At 34.7% G+C, this 25,172-nt stretch overlaps 1 protein-coding gene and 1 pseudogene across 1 annotated transcript in view; one reads left to right on the plus strand and one right to left on the minus strand.

Moving 5' to 3' along the window:
• Positions 1–25,172, plus strand: part of STPG2 (sperm tail PG-rich repeat containing 2) — a 614,851-nt gene that overhangs the window by 134,656 nt on the left and 455,023 nt on the right. The window contains exons 8-9 of the mRNA XM_053901392.1: positions 11,781–11,940; positions 20,009–20,169. Of these exons, the coding sequence (XP_053757367.1) occupies positions 11,781–11,940; positions 20,009–20,169 (321 nt within the window). The remainder of the gene's footprint in view (positions 1–11,780; positions 11,941–20,008; positions 20,170–25,172) is intronic.
• Positions 22,991–23,090, minus strand: LOC128776799 (U6 spliceosomal RNA; annotated as a pseudogene).

A 25,172-nucleotide genomic window follows, 5' to 3' on the forward strand; every position in this document is an offset into this window, starting at 1 on the left:
ACCTCAGCATCATAAAGACAATATACAAAAGACCCATTGCTGATATCATCTTCATTGGGGAAAAACTGAGAGTTCCACGGTTATTCACATATTACTGGAAGTTCTAGCATCAGCAATCAGACAACACAAAGAAATAAAAGTTATCCAAATCAGCAAGAAAGAATTCAAACTTTCACTGTTTTCAGACAACATGATATTCTATATAGAAAACCTGACAGATTCCACCAAAAAATTGCTAGACCTGATACACGAAATCACTAATGTTGTAGGATAAAAAATCAACATACAGAAATCAGATGCATTTCTCTATACCAATGAGCAGCAGAAAGAGAAATCAATGAATCAGTCATATTTGCAGTTGCACCAAAATCATAAGATACTTTGGAATAAACCTAACCAAAGAGGTAAAAGATCTGTACTCTGAAAACTATAAAACACTTGTGAAACAAATTGACGAGGACACAATAAAAATGAAAAAACATTCCATGCTCATGGATGGGAAGAACAAATATTGTGAAAATGTCTATACTAACCAAAGCAATCTATACATTTAATGCAATTCTTTTCAAAATACCACCAACATTTTTCACAGAACTTGAACAAACAATCCTAAAATTTGTATGAAACCACAAAAAGTCCTGAATATTCAAAGCAATCTTGAAAAAGAAAACCAAACTGGAGGTGTCACAATTTTGGACTTCAAGCTGTATTATAAAGGTGTAATTAGCAAGACAGTATGGTACTGGTACAAGAACAGACATATATATCAGTGGAACAGAATAGGAAACCCAGAAATGGACCCACAACTATAAGGTCAACTAATCTTCGACAAAGCAGGGAAGAATGTCCAATGGAAAAAAGAGTCTCTTTAACAAGTGGTGTTGGGAAAACTGGACAGCAACATGCAGAAGAATGAAACTGGACCTCACTCTTACACCATACACAAAAATAAATTCAGCTGGGGGTGGGAGAGGGAGATGGTGCTTGCCAGCGCCTTTGTTCCCTGCCTAGCTGAGCTCTGTCTTACAGGGCTCAACACCTCTCCCTCCCAGTGTCCTCTCGCCCTCCCGCTCTCCAAGCAGAGCTGTTGACTTTTAACTTTCCAGATGTTAAGTTCCACTGGCTGTCAGAACTCACTGAGTCCGGACCCTCCGCTTTTTCAAGCCAGACTCAGGGACTCTGCCTTGCCAGGCAGGCTGCCCCTCCACTGCCCCGGCTCCCTCTTGCCAGTCCGTGTAGCGTGCACTGCCTCTCCGACCTTCCTACGCTCTTCCATGGGCCTCTTGTCTACACTTGGCTCTGGAGAGTCCATTCTACTAGTCTTCTGGCAGTTTTCTGGGTTATTTAGGCAGGTGTGGGTGGAATCTAAGTGATCAGCAGGACGAGGTGAGCCCAGCGCCCGCCTATGCTGCCATCTTCTCCCCCAAAGGGAAGCAGTACCCGTCACCAAACTTGCTTGCACTGCACAAACACCCAACGCTGTGCTTCTGTGGATCCATACCTCCGACTAGTCTGCCTCCCTCCCGGTGCTGCAGGGCCCCTCCCACAGGGGACCACCAATGGCAAAATGAACTAGGCCTGCCCCTCCCACCCCTGTGCACCTTGCAGATCCACCCGGGCTGATATACCAGATCCCATCGAAGCAGCACCACAAGCCTGGCAGTGTGCAAGTAATCCAGACAGGGGCCACACCACTCCACAGTGAGTCCTACCCTTGGAAGAGGGGAAGATAAGGTACACCCAGTCTGACTGTGGCCTCAGCGGTGGGCTGGGGGCAGACATGGGGTATGACTGCAGCCCCGCCCACCAACACAAGTTACTCCAGACAGCACAGGGGGAGTGCCCTGCAGATTGGCCACCCCAGGGACTATCCAAAATGACAAAACGGAAGAACTCTCCTCAAAAGAAACTCCAGGAAGTAGCCACAGCTAACGAATTGATCAAAAACGATTTAAGCAATATAATGGAACAAGAATCTAGAATAATAGTCATAAAATTAATCGCTGGGCTTGAAAAAAGTAGAGAGGACAGCAGAGAATCTATTGCTACAGAGATCAAGGGACTAAGAAATAGTCATGAGGAGCTAAAAAATGCTAAAAATGAGGTGCAAAATAAAATGGAGGCGACCATAGCTCAGATTGAAGAGGCAGAGGAGAGAATAGGTGAATTAGAAGATAAAAATATGGAAAAAGAAGAAGCTGAGAAAAAGAGAGATAAAAAAATCCAGGAGTATGAGGGGAGAAATAGACAACTAAGTGATGCAATCAAATGGAACAATATCCGTATTATAGGAATTCCAGAAGAGAAAGAGAGAGAGAAAGGGGCTGAAGGTGTACTTGAAAAATCATAGCTGAGAATTTCCCTGATCTGGGGAAGGAAAAAGGCATTGAAATCCAAGAGACACAGAACTCCCTTCAGAAGTAACTTGAATCGATCTTCTGCATGACATATCATAGTGAAACTGGCAAAATACAAGGATAAAGAGAAAATTCTGAAAGCAGCTAGGGATAAACATGCTCTAACCTATAAAGGGAGACCGATAAGAGTAGTGACAGATCTATCTACTGAAACTTGGCAGGCCAGAAAGGAATGGCAGGAAATCTTCAATGTGATGAACAGAAAACATATGCAGCTGAGAATACTTTATCCAGCAAGTCTGTCATTCAGAATAGAAGGAGAGATAAAGGTCTTCCCAAACAAACAAAAACTGAAGGAATTCATCACCACTAAACAAGCCCTACAAAATCCTAAGGGGGATTCTGTGAATGAAATGTTGCAAGGACCACAAAGCACCAGAGACATCACTACAAGCATGAAACCTACAGATATCACAATGACTCTAAACCCATACCTTTCTATAATAACACTGAATGTAAATGGACTAAATGCTCCAACCAAAAGACATAGGGTATCAGAATGGATAAAAAAACAAGACCCATCTATTTGCTGTCTACAGGAGACTCATTTTAGACCTGAGGACACCTTCAGATTGAAAGTGAGGGGATGGAGAACTACCTATCATGCTACTGGAGGTCAAAAGAAAGCTGGAGTAGCCATACTTAGATAAACTAGACTTTAAATTAAATGCTGTAACAAGAGATGAAGAGGGGCATTATATAATAATCACAGGGTCTATCCATCAGGAAGAGCTAACAATTATAAATGTCTATGTGCCAAATACGGGAGCCCCCAAATATATAAAACAATTACAAACATAAGCAACCTTATTGATAAGACTGTGGTAATTGCAGGGGACTTTAATACTCCACTTACAATAATGGATAGATCACCTAGACACAGGATCAATAAAGGAACAAGGGCCTTGAATAATACATTGGATCAGATGGACTTGACAGATATATTTAGAACTCTGCATCCCAAAGCAACAGAATATACTTTCTTCTTGAGTGCACATGGAACATTCTCCAAGATAGATCACATACTGGGTCACAAAGCAGCCCTTCATAAGTATACAAGAATTGAGATCATACCATGCACACTTTCAGACCACAGTGCTATGAAACTTGAAATCAACCACAGGAAAAAGTCTGGAAAACCTCTAAAAGCATGAAGGTTAAACAACACCCTACTAAGGAATGAATGGGTCAACCAGGCAATTAGAGAAGAAATTAAAAAATATATGGAAACTAATGAAGATGACAAACAACAATGCAAATGCTTTGGGATGCAGCGAAGTCAGTCCTGAGAGGAAAATACATTGCAGTCCAGGACTATCTCAAGAAACAAGAAAAATCCCAAATACAAAATCTAACAGCACACCTAAAGGAAATAGAAACAGAACAGCAAAGACACCCCAAATCCAGCAGAAGAAGAGAAATAATAAAGACAGAGCAGAAATAAACAATATAGAATCTAAAAAAACTGTAGAGCAGATCAACGAAACCAAGAGTTGGTTTTTTGAAAAAATAAACAAAATTGATAAACCTCCAGCCAGGCTTCTCAAAAAGAAAAGGGAGATGACCCAAATAGATAAAATCATGAATGAAAATGTACTTATTACAACCAATCCCTCAGAAATACAAGCAATTATCAGGGAATACTATGAAAGATTATATGCCAACAAACTGGACAACCTGGAAGAAATGGACAAATTCCTAAACACCCACACACTTCCAAAACTCAAACAGGAAGAAGTGGAAAGCTTGAACAGACCCATAACCAGCGAAGAAATTGAATCGGTTATCAAAAATCTCCCAACAAATAAGAGTCCAGGACCAGATGGCTTCCCTGGGGAATTCTACTGGACATTTAAAGCAGAGATGATACCTATCCTTCTCAAGCTATTCCAAAAAAATAGAAAAGGAAGGAAAACTTTCAGACTTATTCTATGAAGCCAGTATTACTTTCATTCCTAAACCAGACAGAGACCCAGTAAAAAAAGAGAACTACAGGCCAATATCCCTGGTGAATATGGATGCAAAAATTCTCAATAAGATACTAGCAAATAGAATTCAACAGCTTATAAAAAGAATTATTTACCATGATCAAGTGGGATTCATTCCTGCGATGCAGGGCTGGTTCAACATTTGCAAATCAATCAACGTGATACATCACATTAATAAAAGAAAAGATAAGAACCATATGATCCTGTCAATCGATGCAGAAAAAGCATTTGACAAAATTCAGCATCCTTTCTTAATAAAAACCCTCGAGAAAGTCGGGTTAGAAGGAACATACTTAAAAATCATAAAAGCCATTTATGAAAAGCCCACAGCTAATATCCTCCTCAATGGGGAAAAACTGAGAGCTTTTTCCCTGAGATCAGGAACACGACAGGGATGTCCACTCTCACTACTGTTGTTTAACATAGTGTTGGAAGTGCTAGCATCAGCAATCAGACAACAAAAGGAAATCAGAGGCATCAAAATTGGCAAAGATGAAGTCAAGGTCTCACTTTTTGCAGATGACATGATATTATACATGGACAACCCGATAGACTCCACCAAAAGTATGCTAGAACTAATACATGAATTCAGCAAAGTCGCAGGATGCAAAATTAATGTACAGAGTCAGTTGCATTCTTATACAGTAACAACGAAGCAACAGAAAAACAAAGAAACTGATCCCATTGACAACTGCACCAGGAAGCATAGAATACCTAGGAATAAACCTAACCAGATGTAAAAGATCTGTATGCTGAAAACTATAGAAAGCTTATGAAGGAAATTGAAGAAGATATAAAGAAATGGAAAAACATTCCATGCTCATGGGTTGGAAGAATAAATATTGTTAAAATGTCAATACTACCCAAAGCTATCTACATATTCAATACAATCCCAATCAAAATTGCACCAGCATTCTTCTCGAAGCTAGAATAAGCAAACCTAAAATTTTTATGGAACCACAAAAGGCCCTGAATAGCCAAAGTAATTTTGAAGAAGAAGACCAAAGCAGGAGGCATCACAATCCCAGACTTTAGCCTCTACTACAAAGCTGTCATCATCAAGACAGCATGGTATTGGCATAAAAACAGACACATAGACCAATGGAATAGAATAGAAACCCCAGAATTAGACCCACAAAAGTATGGCCAACTAATCTTTGGCAAAGCAGGAAAGAATACTGAATGGAAAAAAGACAGTCTCTTTAACAAATGGTGCTGGGAGAGCTGGACAGAAACATGCAGAAGAATGAAACTAGACCACTTTCTCACACCATTCACAAAAATAAACTCAAAATGGATAAGGGACCTGAATGTGAGACAGGAAACCATCAAAACCCTAGAGGAGTAAGCAGGAAAAAACCTCTCTGACCTCAGTCACAGCAATTTCTTACTTGACACATCCCCAAAGGCAAGGAAATTAAAAGCAAAAATGAACTATTGGGTCCTCATAAAGATAAAAAGCTTCTGCACTGTAAAGGAAACAATCAACATAACTAAAAGGCAGCCAACGGAATGGGAAAAGATATTTGCAAATGACATTTTGGACAAAGGGCTAGTATCCAAAATCTATAAAGAGCTCACCAAACTCCACACTCAAAAAACAAATAATCCAGTGAAGAATTCGGCAGAAAACATGAATAGACCCTTCTCTAAAGAAGACATCCAGATGGCCAATAGGCACATGAAAAGATGCTCAACGTCGCTCCTCATTAGGGAAATACAAATCAAAACCACACTGAGATACCACTTCATGCCAGTCAGAGTGGCTAAAATGAACAAGTCAGGAGACTATAGATGCTGGTGAGGATGTGGAGAAATGGGAACCCTCTTGCACTGTTGGTGGGAATGCAAACTGGTGCAGCCGCTCTGGAAAACAGTGTGGAGGTTCCTCAAAGAATTAAAAATAGACCTACCCTATGACCCAGCAATAGCACTGCTATAAATTTACCCAAGGGATACAGGAGTGCTGATGCATAGGGGCACTTGTAGCCCAATGTTTATAGCAGCACTTTCAACAATAGCCAAATTATGGAAAGAGCCTAAATGTCCATCAACTGATGCATGGATAAAGAAATTGTAGTTTATATACACAATGGAATACTACGTGGCAATGAGAAAGAATGAAATATGGCCTTTTGTAGCAACATGGATGGAACTGGAGAGTGTGATGCTAAGTGAAATAAGTCATACAGAGAAAGACAGATACCATATGCTTTCACTCCTATGTGGATCCTGAGAAATTAACAGAAGACCATGGAGGAGGGGAAGGAAGAAAAAAAAAGGTTAGAGAGGCAGGGAGCCAAAATGTAAGAGACTCTTAAAAACTGAGAATAAACTGAGGGTTGATGGCTGGTGGGACGGAGGGGAGGGTGGGTGAAGGGTATTGAGGAGGGCACCTGTTGGGATGAGCACTGGGTGTTGTATGGAAACCAATTTGACAATAAATTTCATATTAAAGAAATAAATTCAAAACAGATAAAAGACCTAAATATGAAACAAGAAACCACCAAAATCCTGTAGGAGAACATAAGTTTCAAGCTCTGACCTGGAGATAAGGGAGATAAGGGAGATAAGGGAAACAAAATAAAAAATGAACTATTGGGACTTCACCAAGATAAAACTTTCTGCAGTGAAGGAAACAATCAAGAAAACTAAAAGGCAATCTAGAGAATGGGAGAAGATATTTGAAAGTGACATATCAGATAAAGGGTTAATATCCAAAATCTATAAAAAAATTTCTCAAACTCAACACTCCAAAAATAAATAATTTATTTAAGAAATGGTCTGAAATGAATAGACATTTTTTCCCTAAGAAGACATATGGATAGTTAACAGACACATGAAAAAATACTCAACATCACTCATCATCGAGGAAATACAAAACAAAACTATGAGATATCGCCTCACACCTGTCTTAATGGCTAATACTAACAACACAGGAAACAATAGGTGTTGAGGATGTGGAAAAAGGGAAGCCCTCTTACACTGTCGATGGCAATGCAAACTGGTATAGCCACTCTGGAAAATGATATGGAGGTTCCTCCAAATAGAACTACCCTATGATCCAGCAATTGCACTTCTAGGTATTTACCCAAATGATACAAAAGAACTGATTCGAAAGGCGCATACACCCTAATGTTTATAGCAGCATTACCATTAATAGCCACATTATGGAAAGATCCCAAATTTCCATTGACTGATGAATAAAGAATACACACACACACACACACACACACACACACACACACACACACACAATGGAATATTACTCAGCCATCACAAAAGTGAAATCTTGAGGCGCCTGAGTGGATCAGTTGGTTGGGCGTCCTACGTCAGCTCAGGTCACGATCTCACGGTTCATGAGCTCCAGCCCCATGTCGGGCTCTGTGCAGACGGCTCAGAACCTGGAGCCCACTTGGGATTCTGTGACTCCCTCTCTCTGCCCCTCCTCTGCTTGCACTCTGTCTGTCTGTCTGTCTGTCTGTCTCTCTCAAAAATAAATGAAACATAAAAAAGTTAAAAAAAAAGAAAATAAAATCTTGCCATTTGCAATGATGTGGATGGAGCTAGAGTGTATTATGCTAAGCAAAACAAGTCAGTCAGAGAAAGTCAAATGCCATGTGATTTCACTCATGTGGAATGTAAGAAGCAAAAGAAATAAACATTAGGGAAGTGGGAAAAAGAAGAGAGAGAGGAAGGCAAACCATAAGAGACTCTTAACTATAGAGAACAAACTGAGGGTTGGTAGAAGGGAGGTGGGTGGAGGATGCACTAGATGGGTAATGGATATTAAGGAGAGCACTTGCTGTTATGAGCACTGGGTGTTATAGGTGATGAATCAATAAATTCTACTCCTGAAACCAATGTTACATGATATGTTAACTAATTAGATTAAATTAAAACTTGAAACAAACAAATAAATAAAGTAGACAAATGGCCAAAAAACCCCTGATATCTCAGATATATAATCCATTTTTATTTTTATAAATCAAAAATTTTGTGTTTTAAGTGTACCTTGTTAATTGCATTATTGCTTTTCCTATCAGTCATTAATGTACCTATTCATAGTTAACTAAACACTAACACTACCTCTAGCAGTCATTCCTGTTGGTTTTAACTCTTCCATATCTTTCACCCCGGAATGATTATTGCTTTCTTCATCATCCCCTTAAACAAAACAGATATCATATTCTTTTCCATTTCTGAAAATATATTTAAAATATTATAATTGGTGCCAAGTGATATCAAATCAGGACTACATATTAGAAGAACAGAAATAGCATGAGAACTGAGAATCTAGTTGTAATAATGATATTAAAAAAAATCAAAGGTACACACACACACACCCACACACAAAGTATCCTGTTCTTACACAATCATTTTGTGTAGTACCTTAAGTGCTATCAAGTTGCTCAAAGGAGAAATCTGGTATTCATTCTTGATTCTTCCTTGCCCCTCACCACAACATTAATTTATTAGAAAGTTGTGATTTATTAAAATTTATTAAAAAGTTGTAATTTATTAAAAAGTTGTGTTAATTATGTCTCCAAAATATACCTGCAATCCATCTAATTGTCTCTAAGGAGATGCCTCTTAAGTTCCAAAGTAGTAACCTGTAGTCATCTGAAGGTTAATAACATTCCTGAGTTAAGAGAAAATAAATAGAGCTGTACATAATGCAGTTGGATAATTATTACAACTACTTTGATCTGGAAGCTGCCACATTATAAAAGTTTGATGGTATTAAATTGCCATAGAAATATATTAGATATCTTCAAGTCGCCTTAGTGCATACCCTGGAGAATGTGATATGATTACTGTGAAATACACTCTTGCATCACAAATAAAGACCCTAGTGGCAGTGGTAGATATGATCTATCCCCACCCTCCACAGAGAGCCTTCAGAACCTTCTCTGAAAGATATGTGTGTCCTCAAAGATTACATTTTAACACTCCACATATTCATTGGCAAAGTATTATTTATTTATTTATTTATTTACTTATTTACTTATTTATTTTTTTAATTTTTCAATTTTTTAAAGTTTATTTATTTTGAGAGTGTGAGCAGGGTAGGGGCAGAGAGAGAGGGAGGAGGGAGAGAATCCTAAGCAGGCTTCATGCTGTCAGTGCAGAGCCTGATGCGGGCCTTGCACTCAAGAACCGAGATCATGAGCTGAGCTGAAATCAAAAGAGTTGGGCGCTTCACTGACTGACCCACCCAGGCGCCCCGGAAAAATATTTTTTAAAATTCAGACTAAACTAAACTGAACTTTCACATATATAAATTTAATAGAAAAATTTTAATGTATGGTTTCAATTCAAATATACACCTTTGGGTGAAGCAATCATGAAACTTGTTGTATTACAGAGTTGAGCAGAAAAGTCAATATCATGAACCAGGGTTTTCAGTTGGAAGAAGGTACATACAAATATGGATTGGGGGAGGTGAGAAAGGACAGATTTTAATTGAAGGTTTAATGTGAACTCATGATTTGTAATACATATATATGTATATGTATGTGCATATATATGCACATATATATATATAGGTATATATATCCCTGAGTATGTGTGTGTGTATAGATATAGAAATAGGTATAGATAGATATAGATATATAGATATATATTCTAGCTTTGTCTATTAAATAAGCCAAGAAGCAGGGATTGTGCAAAGTAGGTAGAAGATGAACCTGTAACATCTTCTTATGTCATGAAATTAAAAAAAAGTCTCAAAAAAAAAGATGATGACTTATCATAAGGATGTGTGAGCCAACTTTAATGGCTCCCTACTGGTTAAAAAAACAAAAAAACAAAACAAAACAAAAAACGACACAGTAGTGAATCGCAATAGTTTTAACTGACATTTATATTTCCACATGGATAGTTAATACATAAATAGATAAAAAATGAATAATTGGGGGAGAAGAGAGAGCTCTTGCTTATAGTAGAATGCTGAGTGCTTACTGATAAGTATAGAGAGAGTATTCAATTTTATAAAATTAAAATCACCATTGGCATTCAAGGACATCATGTACCTCTGGATATGATACTCTCAGAAAGCTACAACATCACCTATTTAGTATGCTATCCAGAAATGTATAACCTGAATATAATCATGAGGAAGCATCACAAAAGCCCCAACTAAGGAAGGTTCTTTTATACAAAAGAGGGGTGCTATATTCTTCCAAAGTCACAAAACACAAGGGAAGGTTTTAGAAATGTTCCTACATTAAAAGAGGCTAAAAGCAATATCTGAACCTAGACTAGATTATATACTGAAGGAGAAAAATGTACTAGAGGTATTATTAGATCAACTGACAGTTTTGAATATTGATAGTTGATTAGATAATAGTATTATATAATTGTACATATAATGAAGTTGATAATTATACTTCAGATATGTAAAAAAATCCATATTTGTGGTAAATACATACCAACGTATTTAGGGGTAAAGGGCCATGACATATATAACTTTCCATTGACTGGTTATATATATATATATATATATATATATATATATATATACTGCATGTGTGTGTGTATGTGTGTGCATGCACATAGAGAGATGCACAGGGAGACACATAGAGGAAGGAATGGGTGTAGTGAAATAAAGAGAGAGAAACAGAGAGTGTGGGCAAATGAAAACAAATGGCATAACATGTTAACAATGGGTGAATCTGGGTAAACATACATACATGTATTTTCTGCCTTATTTTTATTCGTACAATTTTTTTCTGTAAATTTGAAATTTATTTCAAATAAAATGTTAAAAAATAAGATTATACAATGCTATATTTCTTAAGAGTTCAGTTATACATATAGATACATATTATTAAGAAGTTAAATATTATAACTTTATAATAAACTTTTTATGTTTGTAATATAATAATTTTAAAATTATAAGCTAAATTGGATTTATATATCACTTATATTTGAGATTTTTTAAAAAGATATTTAATGATATTGTGTAGTTAAGTGAATATATATGTTGAGGAACTTTGTCAATTGTATAGTTTTATTACATAAAAGAAATCATGTTAGATCATATAGATTTTTATTTTTTATCTTATAAATGTGAACATTGTCCATACATTATCATGTAGAATCTCATGTTGAGATAATTTCCTTCAAAAAAGTCTATTTGGCTTAGTAAAGTACATAATGCATTACTATGTTAATATATATATGATTTTACTAAGAGCTATATATTTTATGCTTTAATAGTTACAAGATCTTAATTCATCTATATTTTCTTCACTCCTTTAGGAATTAATTAAACTCCAGATGTTATATTACTAAGATGGCAGCTTTTAATTTATGAAATATCGAAATATACTATAGTTGCTCATTGGTATATTTTCCTGTTCTTTACCAGAGATTTGTACCTATGAAATCAATCACCCCAGCTCCTGGCACATATAATGAATCTCGAACTGCTTTCAATTCCTTGAAGAAAACACCAGGACTGAAAAATACCCCATTTGGTCAGAGTGCTCCTCGATTCACACAGGACTCCAGGACAGAGGAAATGCCAGGTTAGCAATTAATCCATGTATTTATATAACTTAATATTCTTAACAAGATGGACGTAACAAGAGAGTACATTTTTTTTGTTCTGTCGTTTGTGCTGTCATTTTAAATCACATTTTTAAAGTATTGACTATATACTAAACACAGATAGATGAAAAATAATGTACAATTTTAGTAAGATTTCAATTTAACATGTTACATATCATTATTTTAATTTTCTATGGTTTTTCTTTATTCAGTAAATTTCCTAATTTCTCTTGATAGATGTGCATATATGTCAACTATGTGGTCACTGCCACATAATTTAACTTATGATATGCACTTTTGTTAAAATTTTATTTTAAGGATATTCCATCACATATTCTAGTATTCTCACTGGGTATTCTAGTATACAGAACTAAGAATACAGCACAAAAATAACTTATATAAATGTTAAGATATAATTATGTGTTGCTACATAACAAACTTAGTGGCTTAAAAACACAGTTTTCAATTATATATTATTATTTTGTGGGATGCCTGGGAGGCAGAGCTCAGATGAGACTCATTCAGAGTGCATGCATAACTTCAGCATTGCTGCCCCAGGGTAGTTGGTATTTTAATTTGGTAGCTAAGGGCTCCATAGGACCTGGCAGCATTGTACAATGCTTCTTATGACCTAATGTCAGAAAGAGCACATTCTGTTAGTTAATCAAATTACTCAGAGCAACAGAAGAACCTGAAACTTCATCTCTCAATGACAGGAGCAGCAAAGAATTTGTGGCCATCTTTAATTTACTGTAGACTACCCTATGGCCACAAAATATTTACAGTTGTCCTACATGCCTTCTCAAGGCCTCCAAAGTCTCATGAAATTATGAATGTAATCTTGAAGTTCAGGATTTTGTTATCTAAGGTCCAGTATAGTTATAGGTGAGAATTTGTGGGTTTAGTACTTTATATTAGCTTTGAGTATGACTTTTCTTTGTGAGAAGAGCTGTGAACTAAAGATACACATTATCTGTCCCACACATTCCAAAACACAGTGATGGGAGAAAGAGGATAATCATACTGGATGCTTCTATTCAGAAAAGAGAAAACTGGAAGCCTATAGTAGTCATAGCCCTATAGCAATTCCAAAATCCAACCAAGTACATTTGTCATTTTCTTGATTAGAGCCCAGTTTGGCTCAATGGTAATGATTTTTTAAGGTCCTTTGTTTTACCTTTTGGGCTCTTGGTTCTATCTTTCGAATCATACTTTAAAAAAAATTTTTTTTATTTATTTTCGAGACACAGCATGAGTTGGGGAGGGGCAGAGAGAGAGGGAGACACAGAATCCAAAGCAGGGCCCAGGCTCTGAGCTGTCAGCCCAGAGCCCAATATGGGGCTTGAACTCATGAACTGTGAGATCATGACCTGAGCTGATGTCAGACACTCAACCAGAGCCACCCAGGTGCCCCACATCCTTTCTCTTCTTTAAGAAATAGGCTGTATTTCTGGCTACTTAACTTGTTTATACCAAGCCCCACCCCTCATGCTCTGGAGGGACTGCCCTTCTCAGTAAAGGTTGCCTCAGTCCCAGTGTGGCAAGCCCTTCCCTAAGAAGACTAGCAGATGCCCCTGCCCGTACCATGCCTCCTGACTAGAAAGTTCTGCAAGGCCTTAGTTCTGGTGGAGTCGGTGTCAGATCTCATTTCACAATCAGATCAGAGCACACCTAGTTAAAACTTGCCACATTCATCCAGGGATCAAATACTGCCCACAGCAGGCAAAGAAAGCCTCTCCAGATTACTGGCCTGAAGGACAGTGCAGCCAAAATGGAATAATAGATCACACACAGGCACACCAGAGACATTCACTGAAGTGCCATGCCATGGACACTACATACCTCTTTTTCATAAGGCTATTACTTTCAGGAGCAGGAGACATAACTGTCTTTTCTAACAGAGAAAAAGGCAGAGACTTATACAAGATGCCAAGATGGAGGAATTATTCCAAATGAAAGAACAAGATAAGGCCACAGCCAGAGATCTAACATATATGTCATATACGTCATATATATATATATATATATATATATATATATATATATGACGTATATGTCATATATATATGACATATATAACATATGTCATATATATATATATATATATATATATATATATATGATATATATGTTACACACACACACACACACACACACACATGCCTGATGGAGCATATAAAGCAACAATCATAAAGATACTCACTGGGCTTGACAAAAGAAAAGAAGACATTAGATAGACCCTTATTACAGTAATAAAATAGTTAAAAAAAGAATGAATACAATAAACAAGATTGGAAATGAGCTTAATGTAATGAATAGCAAGCTGGAAGAAGTAGAAGAATGAGTTAGTGACCTAGAAGACAAAATAATAAAAAATAATGAAGCTGAACAAAAGAAAGATAGAAGAATTATGCAACATGAGAATAGACTTAGGGAACTCAGCGACTCCAACAAATGTAATAACATTTATATTATAGGAGTCCCAGAAGAAGAAGAAGAGAGAAAAGGGGCCAGAAAATTTATTTCAAGAAATAATAGCAGAAAATTTCCCTAATCTGAGGAAGGAAACAGACATCCAGATCCAGAGGGAACAGAAAACCGCCATCAAGATCAACAAAAGCATGCCCACACCAAGATATATTGTGATTAAATTTGCAAAATATAGTGATAAAGAAAAAAAAATCTTAAAAGCAGCAAGACAAAAAAAGTCCTTAACCCAGAAGGCTAGCTGGAGATTTGTCAACAGAAATGTGTCAGTCCAAAAGGGAGTGGTATGATACATTTACCGTGCTGAATGGGAAAAATACCCAGCCAGGAATATTCTATCTGGCAAGGCTATCATTCAGAATAGAAGTAGAGATAAAGAGTTTTGCAGACAAACAAAACTAAAGGAATTCATGACCACTAAATCAGCCATATAAGAAATATTAAAGGGAAATCTTTGAGTGCAAAGGAGAGACCAAAAGTGACAAAGACAAGAAAGGATCAGAGAAGATCTCCAGAAACAATGACAAAACAAGTAATAAAATGGCAATAAATACATATCTATCAATAGTTACTTTGAATATAAATGGATTAAATGCTCCAATCAAAGCCATAGGGTGTCAGAATGGATTTAAAAAAACGTCCCAGGGGCGCCTGGGTGGCTCAGACGGTTAAGCATCTAACTTTGGCTCAGGTCATGATCTTGTGGTCTGTGTGTTTGAGCCCCGTGTCAGGCTCTGTGCTGGCAGCTCAGAGCCTGGAGCCTGCTTCTGATTCTGTGTCTCCCTTTTCTCTCTGTCCCTCCCCTGCTTGCTCTCTGTCTCTCTCTCTCTCAAATAAACATTAAAAAAAAAGTCCCATCTATATATGACCTATAAGAGACTCATTTTAGCCCTAAAGACACCTGCAGATTGAAAGTTACAGGGTGAAGAAATATTTACCACACAAATGAATGTCAAAAGAAAGCCAGAGTAGCAATACCTGTATCAGACAAACTAGAGTTTAAAACAAAGACTTTAGAAAGAGACAAAGAAAGACACTACATAATCATTAGGGGGACAATCCAACAAGAAGATATAACAATTGTAAATGTTCCATGCATCCAACGTGGAAGCATCCAAATATATAAAACAATAATAAAAAGAACTAATTTATAATAACCCAATAATAGTAGGGGACTTCAACACCCCATTGACATCAATGGACAGATATCTAAACAGAACATCAACAAGGAAACAATGGCTTTGAATGACACACTAGATCAGATGGGCTTAACAGATGCATTCAGAACATTCTTTCCTAAAACAGCAGAATACACATTTTTTTTTCAAGTGCACATGTAACATTATCCAGAATAGATTACATATTAGGTTACAAAACAGGCCTCAACAAATACAAAAATATTGAAATCATACCATGCATTTTTTCTGACCACACATTATGAAACTCCAAGTCAACCACAAGAAGAAATTTGGGAAGACCATATGGAGGTTAAAACAACATGAATGAATGAACAACATAAAGAATGAATGGGTTAATCAGGAAATCAAAAAAATAAAAAAACATGAAAACAAATGAAAATGAAAACACAATGGTCCAAAACCTTTGGGATGCAGCAAAATTGTTCCTAAGAGGGAAGTATATTGCAATACAGGTCTACTTCAAGAAGCAAGAAAAAAAATCCCAAAGAAATAGGCTGTGTTTGTAGTTTGAGCTTTCTCAACCTGCTTCCTGCCTGTAGAAGATTGGGGGTCTATAGCCACTTTTCATTTTGCACTATTGTCTTTTTTCTTCCAACCTTGTAAAATTCCTTATAAAAACTTTGTGAGTATATTATTGAATTGACTTCTAATAAAGTACACTGGACAGAAGCCACATTCAGATGTACTTTTTAGAAAAACCCTTCTCTACTTTGGGTCACCTTTGGTACTGCTCTGTTTCCATTTTCTTAGATTCTTAGGAGCACTATTATTTTAGCCAAGAGGGTCTGTGACATATGGCCTTAAGATTCATAGAAGTCCTTTTCTTTAATTGAGAATTTCTGTGAGGTACCATCTTAAATCTTTCTGAGGTCTTTGCTCTCAGGCCATTTCTTGCTTTGAGAGCTTTTTGCTGTACGGAGAGATGGATGAAGAAGAGTTTTACTTTTAAATCCAGAAAATCTTGATTTATTTTCATTTTCTGCAAATTCCCTTTGAAAACAACAGTTTTAGCCCATCTCTTTCTTTCCATACCTTCTCACACATGGCTGAAAATTGTTACTTGGCACTTGTGATGATATTCAGCCCTCAAACTTTCTTAGCCAGAAACTCCTTATTTTACTAGGTATTTTCTTTATTGTCTCAAGCATTAGTATTGTTAAAATCTCTGCCATTACATTATATGTTTTCTTTTTTTCCAGCTTGCAATAACATTTTCCTCCTGTCTTTTAAGCCATCACCAAGTCCTTTCATGGCCCTGTCTCTATGTCTTGAGTTGTTTCAGCTTCTGACCCATCGCCCCTTCCCAAACCATTGCTACAAGTTTTGTTATGGCAATTTGTTATGGTAAGTTTATAGGGGCACAAAATTATTTACTACTCATGCCATTGAGAGGTTGAGTCTCATTCTTCTCCCTTCCAATCTTGGCTAATCTGGTGTCTTTTTTGACAAATGGTATGTGGTGGAAGTGATATCCCAGCACTTCTTTTTTTTTTTTTAATATAATTTATTGTCAAATTGGTTTCCATAGAACACTCAGTGCTCATCCCAATAAGTGCCCTTCTCAATTCCCATCACCCACTTTCCCCTCTCTCCACCTCCATCAACCCTCAGTTTGTTCTCAGTATTTAAGAGTCTCTTATGGTTTCCAGAACGTCTTAGGCAAAGTTATAAGCTTTACACCATACACCTGGCCCTGTTGAAACAATTGTCCAGAGCCTCTATGAAGTCTGACTGTTCCAAGACTTTAGTTCTGGAGAGGTCATGTGTAAGTGTTCGACACTTCCCCACCTGAGGCTAGCTCAGTGTGTTTATCATGAATTTGAAATCCAAATTATTTCTATAAATGAACTTATTGATTGACCCAACTGCCTTAAGATTGGGTCTTGTTTTCAATGTGATGGCCTAGTGTATTATGAATAAAATATAAATTTCCCAAAGGTTAGTTAATTTTTAAAGGATTACATGCAATTTTGATGACCCCCTCCAATCTAATCCCAAGTCTTACATGTTTTAAGAATCAGTGAGAATGGCCTCATGGAACTTTGAGTTTATTTATTTATCTATTTTATTAAAAAAAATTTTTTTATTGCATGTAGAGATTACGTACAGTAATGAATTGGACCCATCAGTCATAGGACAGATTTACAGATTACTGTTAGAAGGTAACCCTAAACTAACGTTGGGGTTCCTTGGCATTTCTACACCTACTGAGTGGAAAATGAATATGAAAAACCTCTAATGTAAGTGAATTACATGATCAGGATGGCTTTTCAAATCAGAAGCTTAACAAGGCAGTACTTGTGATGTATACACTGTGAGGTCCCTGTATTTTAAGCACTTAAGTTGTAATGTGTTTTATTGTATTCTCGTGCCAGAAAAGAGTCAGATCTGACATACTTGTCTTTTAATTACCTGAAATGGTGGTCTAAATAGTTTTTATCACACTTTCCATGTACCTTTTTCCTAAACATTACTAGTGGAGGGAATTATGAAGATGACAAGAATAAACCATAGTAGCATTTAGGTTTTCTGAGAGTTGGCACAAGAGACTCTTTGGTAGAGACTTTTTAAAAAATGGTTTGTTTGTTTGTTTATTTATTTATTTATTTGGAAGAGAGGGAGAGAGAGAGAGAAAGAGAGAGAGAGAGTGAGCGTGAGCAGGGGGGAGGCAGAGAGAGAGGGAGAGAGAGAGAATCCCAAGCAGGCTCTGCACTGTCGGCACAGAGCCTGACATGGAGTTCGACCTCACAAACCATGAGATCGTGACCTGAGTAGAAATCAAGACTCAGTTGCTTAACCAGCTGAGCCCCCCAGGCGCTCCTGGGAGAGACTTTTGAGGAAAAGATGTTGGAATTGGAATATTTGAAAAATTTGGAAGATTTTAGGTAGCTTGTTTGAGAAAAATCTTCTATTTTATAATGTATAATGATTTAATCATTTTTAGTCCAGAAAGGACCTAAAGTATCATTAGCCTCATAGTATTCAAAGTGCTCACTTGTCAGCAACTTGTTTCCTACCTACAATGAAAAAGGAGATTGCACCAAAATGTAAATCAACACAGTGCTTCCTTTATGGAGAAAGACTAGTTATAAAATGCCTAGGGAATAGTCAATTTACATTTAATTATAAGCTCTTTTTCTGGTAGATTGTTTCTGGATTAACAACAGCCCATAGACCACATTTTGAGTAGTACTGATCTAGTCAGTTTCTGTATCTTCAGACAAAGAACTTGAAGCCCAGAAAAACAAATGAGATTGAAATTACATTTTATATCTATTTAGTTGCAGAGCTAATTTAGTAGAATTCGGGTAACATGAATACAACCAGGTTAAATGTCCTTTCAAGTATATATTGCATTTTATGGATATTGCTGCTTCCTGGAACTGATGTTTTAAAATTACTGAATTATAAAACATATACAAATATTTTTTTCAAATATTTTAATGTTTTGATAAAGCTTTTCTCAATGACATAGAAAGTTTGTATTATTTTGATTGAAAAAGATGTTATTTACTCAGATTGCCACTGTAGAAAATATTTCTGGCTATAAATATGTCCTGAAAGGTAAAAGGCAAAAATAAAATAACTGCTGTGATAGGAATATTGGATGATAAGTGATTTTTTTCTCCCAAATTGATTTTTAATGTTGCTATATCAACTTTTCAATACTTTTTGGCATCAAGAATTCCTTTCTTTCGTTTGTTCTTTCTCCTTTCCTTTCCTTTCCTTCCTTTCTCCTTTATTGAGATATAATTTATACATAAAATAATTCATTTTAAGTGTAAAGTATGATGAGGTTTGGTAAATGTATGTGGTCAGGTAATCACCACTACAATTAAGTTTTATAACATTTCCATCATTTTAAAAATGTTTTCTCTTTCCCCTCTGCAGTTAATCTCCACCTTCTCCAGGCTACTGTTACTGTCACTATGATATTGCATTTTCTGGAATTTCATATAAATGGAACTTATTCAGGATTTTGTGTCTATCTTCTTTCACTTGGGATCATGTTTTTAATGTCCATTCATATTGTTGTATTTATATTTCTTTTTATTGCTGAGTAGTATTTTATTGTTTGAGTATAGAACTTCTTTTTTTTTTTTTCTCTACCTGATGGACATTTGGGTTGTTTTCATTTTTCTTGGGAAAATACCTGGGGTTAGAAATTCTGGGGCATATATTAAGTATATGTTTGGTTTTATGAGAACTTGAAAAATTGTTTCTCAAAATGTCATACCATTTTACATTCTTGCTAGTAATATGTGAGTTCTTTCAAAAAAATTACTTTATTTAAAGTTATTCAGTTTAAAAGAATTAAAAGCATATTTATTCTTACATATGATATTCCTCATGATTTTAGGTCCTGGGTTTTATAATATCCTAAACAATACTATGATTGACAACATTAGCAATACCTACTTGAAGAAAAAAAAGAAAAGTGCATTTGGTTCTTCTGTTCCTCGGACTCTCTTGCTGGTTCAGAAAAAAGCTTTTACTTCTCCTGGTCCTGCCGATTATCAGGTAATTTGTGAATACTAAAATAATATTCTTTATATCTAATGCCAAGACTTAGGGTTTATAACAATTACATGTGACATATTTTCCCCATTATTTTAAGCCATACTATTATTATTGAAATCATTTTTATATGGTAACTTATGACATAAGAATAAACATTAATTTGGTTTGCAACTATGTTTGTAATTTCTTTTTTAAAAATGGATCATATTCTTTATTTATTTATGGATGTCATATGTATTTGTTTAAATATTTATCTTCATTTTAAAATTGCTCCACTATTTTTGGAGAGTAATTTAAGTTTCCTTTACATGCTCTTTGTGGCTTTATGATTTTTGTGTACAAGTCTTACCCATCTTTGTTAGATTTCTTCCTTTGTATTTAGTGTTTCATGTTTTTAAATTCTATTGTAAATGGTACCTTTTAAATATTTTCATTGTTTAGCTTTCTGTTATAGGTATAAAAAATATTATAATCTTTATTGAAGATTGCTTTACCAATGATCCATGTGGCTTGCTAAATTATGATTAATTCTACTAATTTATTATTAGTTTTGAAAAAAGTTTCCTCAAGCACATTATGCCACCTGTGAATGATAGTTTATATTTTTTCTCTAAGTGTTTCATCTTTTATATATATTTATTCCTTACTGGACATCTGTATCCCAAAACAAATCTCAAGGAAATTAATAGGAATTAAAAAATATTCAGTGTCCAAGAAAATAAAATTCACAGAGTGTGATATCCAATAAAAAAAATAGGTATGCAAGTAAGCAGGAAAACATAACCTAGAATCAGGGAAACAAACCAATAGTAAAAGATAAGAAATTACACAGATGGTAGAAATAGTAGACAAAGACATTAAACAGTTATTATAACTACATTTCATATTCAAAAGGTAGAAGAAAGATTGAGTAAATTGAGTAGAGAAATGGCACAAATAAAAAGACACAAATTGAAGTTCCAGAGATGGCAAGTATAATATTTTTAAAAAGTACACTATCATTAATAACAGATTAGGAGGTTTAGAAGAAAAGATTAGTGAACCTGAAGACGCTGATAGAAACTGTCTGAAATGAAACACAGTGAGAAAAGAGACAAAAGTAGTGAATAAAGTATAAGTAAACTATGAGACAATTTGAAGTGGCTTAATATATGTGTAATTAGAGTCCTTGAAGGAAAGGAAGGAGTATGGGGTCATACAATAATATTTTAAGGAATGATGAATGAAAATTTCCAAACTTTGATCAGAGCTTTATAAAAACTGACATATCCATGAAGCTCAACAAACTTGCAGCAAAAGACATTAAGGAAACTATGCAAAGGCATATTATCACCAAATTGACTAGAATGGTTAAAAAAAATTCTTAAAAGCAGCCAGAGGAAAAGGATATATAGTATTGAGGGGCAAAGTTATCAATGGGAGCATATGTCTTGTGGGAAATGATGTAAGTCAGAAGACATAGTGCAACATTTTTAAGTATTAAAAGAAAACAGTTGTCAAACTATAATTCTATAGCAGATTAAAACATCTTTCAAAAATGAAAACACTTGGAATATGTGAAATATATGAAATATATATATGTGTGTGTGTGTGTGTGTGTGTATGTGTGTGTGTGTGTGTGTATACATATATATGTATCTATACACAAGCTGAAATAGTCATCCTTCAAAGACCTGTAGTATAAGAAATGTTAAAGTCTTCCAGGCAGAGGAAAATATTACCAGATGGAAGATGGAATCTGGGTCTATATAAAGTAATACAGAGTATCAAAGATGATAACTATGTGAGTAAATATAAAAGGCTATTGTTGTATTTCTCATCTTACTGAAAGCAGACCATCTTACATGTTTTTGATTTACTGATAATTTACTTTCACATAAGGTAGAGGGAGCTATGGGAGGAACACATACTCTAGCTTAATTTTGACTAAATAAAGGAGAACTAATTGAATAGAAGGGAAGAATCATTTCACAAATAGTGATCATATTATTTTACAGTTTAGAATTGTCAAACAAGAGATTCTGGACATTGTTAGGTATGTACAAGGAATTTAGATTATCCCTGTTTCAAAATGATCATCAGGAAACAAGAAATGTTCTTAAGATCAGAGACTCTTAAGAGTAAAACTGGCCTGTAAGGATTGACAGGAAGAAAATCTCATGAGTAAAATTCTGACAATGTAGTTTTGATTCACATTAAAATTTTAAGAGTACATTTTAAAAGGACATTTTAATATATGTGTATATATTTATTATTTATTCTTTCTCATTCCTAAAGAATTTGAGAAAGTTTAAAAGAATGTACATATGGAAAAGTAAAAATAGCTAACATTTAGGGTAAAAGATATAGATAGAACAAATAGATATTTTACAGATAGAAAGTAAATAGAAGTTAAACATTGGGGAAGTTTGAACATAGTTGTCAAATCATAAAAGGACATGTACAGAACACTGGAAACATGGTGTCTGTCCTATAGTTGACACTCAGGAAATTATAATTGAATAAATGAATAAAAGAGGCATAGAACTGTAATTAAAGAAGCTTAAAGAGAAAGACAATTTATTGTAAAAAATACTATGGAAAATTAAAATTAGTTTGTATAAGTTTAGTTTAGCCAAAAAGAGTAGCTAGAAAGATAAGAACTCTGTAGGGATAATATACGGATAGTAGAGCCACTGAACTGCTGAATTGGATTTGTCTTTCCTATCAGGAAAAGTATTTTTATTCCAGAAAGAGTGGAACACACATGGTTTATAGGAATGAATCCTAAGATATTTATGGTGGTAATGTAAGAATATCCTAGTGCTTTACAACACTTTTAAAAGATGAAGTGAAATTAAATTTGCATGTCATTTTTGCACAGGGTGCTAATCTTCTCTGTGATGTTCCAGTTTTAGTATATGTGCTGCCAAAGTTATCACTCTAGTGCCTTAAATTAGTTAAAAGCTTCAGATGTAGCTGAAATAGATCTCATTGTAATGAAAGAACAGCTGTAAATCATTACGGTAATCTCCAAGAGATGCTGAAGATTTGTAGGCATAAAAGAAAAATAAAAGTAAATGAAGGTTTTTCTTATTTAAACAAAAATTAAAGTTTTACAAAGTGAGAAGTTCATGAATTATTACAAAATTTTATTTTATATATATTCTAGTGTAAAAAACATATAACATTAAATTTACTATCTTAACCATGTTTAGCTGCTGATTTAAGTGTATTTTTAGTGCCGCATGAACATTAGTAGTTTTTAGAATATTTTTGTTGTATTTTATTTAAAATGTACTAGAAGTTCATTATTCTAAGTAACCTGACATTTAGATTTAAAAGAGTTATGAAAATTATTACTTGCAAGAAATTTTTAAAAAGCTCTCATTATAATCTTTATTCTCCACTGCATATGCTGAGACAGTATAGCATAGTGATTATGAGCATGATCTCTGGTGTCAGAGTACTCAAGACTACTTGGGTATATTTTCTTCTGTCAGTGACTTTGTGTAAGTTGTTTAAATTCTTAGTAAGATGGAGATCATAATAGTACACACCTTAAAGCATTATTATGAATACTAAATGAATAAATACTTGTAAAATACTTTAAATAGGTCCTGGCACATAGTAAGAACTTAATAACTTTTGTTACTGTTACTGACGATTAAAAACTACCTATAGGTATAACCCAAACTGTTTTAGTTTACATAAAATTTAATAAACTATAGTCAAGAGTGAAAAATACACCCTAAACCTGAGTTTTAAAAATCCAGTCTGATAAACTGTGTTTAACTGCACAATTAATTCACTTAATATGATTGCTGACAGATTTGTGTGTATAGAAACCAAACTGTTTCATATATTCTATTGGCTCACTTGTTTTAGGATTTTTTCTTACCTCACCTTTTTTGAATTAATCAAATATTTTGTATTATTCGATTTCATCTATTTCCATAACATTTTTAGTTATGTATTGTTTTATAGTGTTTTAGTGGTTGCCACCAAAATTACAATATGCATCTTTTACTTTTTGTAGTTTAATAAAAAGGATTATTTTTACCACTTTTCCAATAATGCTATCTTAGAACATTTTAGCTCCATTTTCCTACCTCCTATTTTTGTTTAATTATTGTCATACATTTTAAGTTTACATATATTTTAAATTCTTTGAATATTATTGTTCTGTACAGTTAATATTTATTAATATTTACCCAAATATTTACCCTCTCTGTTGTGTTTTGTTTCTTTCTACATTTCTGTTTTTCTATATCACATTATTTTTCTTCTTCCTGAAAAACTCTCTCTATTGCTTCTTTTGGTCAAGGTCTGTTGATGAATTATTGTATACTTTTGTCTGAACATGTCTTTATTTTGCCATTTTTAATTTTGGGGGGTTGGATTTTTAGGCTGGTAGTTATTTTCTCCCAGCACTTTAAATATGTTATTCCATTGTTTTAGGTCTTTTGTAATTTCTGTTGAAAAGTACATTGTCAAACTTATTGTTTCCCCTTGAAAGCAATTGATCCCCCTCCCCCCTTTTATTGGCCTGTGTCTTTGATGTGTCAAAAGTGTGATTTTCTTTATATTTATTTGCCTGAAGTTTGCAGAGCCTCTGGGTTGATGTCTTTAATCACTCTTAAATAATTTTTGATTATTATATCTTTATATATTTCTTCTGTCACATTCTTTCCTATCTATATTTTTGGGGCTCTAATTAATATATATGTTACACCTATTCATTATGCCTCAAACATCTCTTATAATCCCTATGTTTTATTATCCATTTTTTCTCTTAGTGCTTCAGTTTAGATATGTTCTACAGACATATCTTTCAATTCATTAATCTTTCTTTAAAAAACTGTGTTTCAAATGTTATTAAATTGACCTAAATTCTTAATTTCAGATCTTCTATTTTTCAGTTCTAGAGTGAATTCTATTTAAATCATTCTAAAGATTTCACTTTTAGGAGAAATTCTTCATGTTTTAACTATTATTTTCCATTTTTTTTCTGTTTTCTTGAA

This window comes from Panthera pardus, unplaced genomic scaffold, assembly GCF_024362965.1.
Source record: "Panthera pardus isolate Hobbes unplaced genomic scaffold, ASM2436296v1 HiC_scaffold_13, whole genome shotgun sequence".
NCBI classification, from domain to species: Eukaryota; Metazoa; Chordata; class Mammalia; order Carnivora; family Felidae; genus Panthera; species Panthera pardus.